Source organism: Phaethon lepturus, unplaced genomic scaffold (assembly GCF_000687285.1).
Source record: "Phaethon lepturus isolate BGI_N335 unplaced genomic scaffold, ASM68728v1 scaffold43095, whole genome shotgun sequence".
Classification (NCBI taxonomy): domain Eukaryota; kingdom Metazoa; phylum Chordata; class Aves; order Phaethontiformes; family Phaethontidae; genus Phaethon; species Phaethon lepturus.
Genome location: NW_010541993.1, coordinates 1,188 through 3,778, shown reverse-complemented (window position 1 = coordinate 3,778; position 2,591 = coordinate 1,188). Strand labels below are relative to the sequence as shown.

Below are 2,591 nucleotides of genomic sequence, written 5' to 3'. Positions count from 1 at the left end.
ATCATATTCTCAAAATTAAACCAGGTATTAGTGCATTATACTGCTAATGACAACAAAACTATTTCATATTCTAAGAATACCCATCTCTGAAATGTTTTAAAATACCTAAACAAGCAATGCTATGTGCTCCTATGTAGCATTCAAATCCTCTAAAAAATATGTTTTTTTGAAAAGATAATTCTCAGTCTAAACGTATACCAACAATAGATTTTGTTCAATTTAATTTCTTATATTATTTTTGATAAAGTTTCTGCTTTAGTTTTTAACTACAAGCTATAGTTTCTAATTGCTGCTCTGCTTCAGCAGCCATAGCTGCTGCCTGCAACTGTTCTGTTTCACTCTGGATGGAATTGGCTGTAGTAACTTGTTTTCTTTCACTGTGCATATTGTTCTCATGCCTTTTTAGATCAGATGCTTTAGCAAATGCTTTAGTGCAGGAACTGCAGACAAAAGGTTTCTCTCCTCGGTGTCTTCTTTCATGGTCTTTGAGGTGGGACTTGTGCTTGAAAGCTTTATCACACATATGGCATGCAAATGGTCTCTCATTACTGTGAACTCTTTCATGCTTTTTTAGATCTGGTGCACGAATAAAAGACTTTCCACATACCTCGCAGCTGTAAGGCTTGTAACCTGTGTGTATTTTCAGGTGCTCTTTTAAATGAGCTTGCGTGGTAAAGCCTTTTGTACACATTTCACAAACAAATGGTCTATCAGCAGTGTGTAGCTTTTCATGTTTTCTCAGTCGCGCTTCATCAGAAAAGGTCTTACCACAAGCCTGACATACAATGTGTTCCCTGTGACCATAAAGCAAATATTCAAACTTCATATCCCCAGCTGCTGTGGTCCAGCCTGGTGTCTGTTCGTCTTTCACTTCACTTATGCCATCATTAAATGTCAAAGTCTGAGGGGTCTGAGATCCTAAGTCTTTTGATTCTGTGGTTTCCATAGGCTCTACTTCTTGGCCATAGCAGTTTACTTTTCGAACCTCTTCACTTCCCAACTCTTTCAGAATCGCCTCTTGCACTCTCAGGGTAGTGGTAGGTGACTTTCCATCTTCTTGACTGGGGGGAGTTCCTTCCACCGTCACATCTGATGGACTATCATCATGGTCTCCAATTTCTTCCACCTCATCATCTTGGGTATCATTAGGTTCCCCCATAGGACGGTTTATTTTTAGACAATACTTACTCTTGGACTGTGTGGTTTCTTCAGGACTAGATACATCACGTTTCTGAGAGCAGAGTTTATCCAGAAATCGAATACCAAGAATCTGGCCTGAAGACATCATCAAGTTTACATCCTCCTTCTTAACAGAAATCTTTGCAGTATACATATAATTGAGGACTTCTTCAAAAATATCAGAACGAAGAAAATCTATTTCTATTACTGATGAACTATCAACTTCCAGTTTTTTGAAAAGCTTTTTGAAGTAGGTACTGCAGGCAGCAAGCACACACCTATGTGCTCTGAATTTAACATCTTCAACCACGATAGCTATGTCACAAAATTCTCCTTCCAAACGCTGTTCATTTAATGTTTTCAGGAACACAGTTTTGTGATCGTCGTCATTATATTTAATGGTTTCAGACATACTGATGAAAAACTCCTGTAAAATAACAAAGGAAAGTTCTGTAATTTTTATTAAGTAGTCTGAGTCATAAAATCCCAACAGCTAATGTCATTTACACACCAAAAGCATTTCCAAATAAATTTTTTGCTTAATATGACCAGAAAGCGCCTTTCAGATTATAAAAGCATTAATCTGAAACTTCTTTTAAAATTGTGAATATGTAAATGTCGTTCCCTAGGTTATACACTTTACAAGACACATAGCGATTTATTAAGGATAATTTTTTGTATCAAGACATTAATTTATTCAAATATTTATTGATTCAGTCATCCAAAACTGGAAACTTCCTCTGTGAAGCTGCAGTTCCCAGTAAATGTATGATCCAACTGCAGTAGAATTCAACCTTATAGCTAAAGGAAATGTTAATACTAAAAAAAAGTGTAAGAAACACTCTGAATGTGTCATCATAACAACCTAAATGTGAAATATAAAATATAAGCCTTACCATGAACAATGCAGGAAATTTTCTAAACAAATGATTATTAAATATGTAACAGATGATTAACCCTTACAATGGGCCACCTTCAGCCTGAAAGACAGGAAGATAATAGCATTTTAAGAAATTATAAAATGTATTCCAAAAATTTGTTTAAGTTAGTGTGTTAGAATGTGGCATTTTCAATTATTTAAAAAGATACAAAATGCACTGTTAAAATGCGCAGTTATTTAGACTGATTCTTCAGGTGACTGCATAAATGGGTCTGATAGCGCTGTTGTCATAAACCACATTTACTTTTCTCCGACTCCTTTGTTTCTCTGACTCTATTTTCCTGCTACTTACTTTGCACTAGATCTAAAAGTCTGAAAAACCTCTACAGGAATCAACAGAGTTCACCCAGTAACCAACCCATTGAAAAAGTGGCTAGTCTTCCGCTGAATTAGTGAGTTGAGCAAGCCTAGGGGAGGCTCTGGCAAGAAGAGCAGGCATCCCAAAGGACAGCAGACTGCCCTGTGGACGGAT

The 2,591-nt window shown here is 36.6% G+C and overlaps 1 protein-coding gene across 1 annotated transcript; it reads right to left on the bottom strand.

Annotated features, from left to right (window-relative positions):
- Positions 1 to 255: 255 nt before the first annotated feature.
- ZBTB14 (zinc finger and BTB domain containing 14) lies at positions 256 to 1,591 on the bottom strand. Its single transcript, XM_010287904.1, has one exon. It carries the CDS (start codon positions 1,589 to 1,591, stop codon positions 263 to 265), a length of 1,329 nt encoding a protein of 442 aa, XP_010286206.1. The 3' UTR covers positions 256 to 262.
- Between the last annotated feature and the right edge of the window lie 1,000 nt (positions 1,592 to 2,591).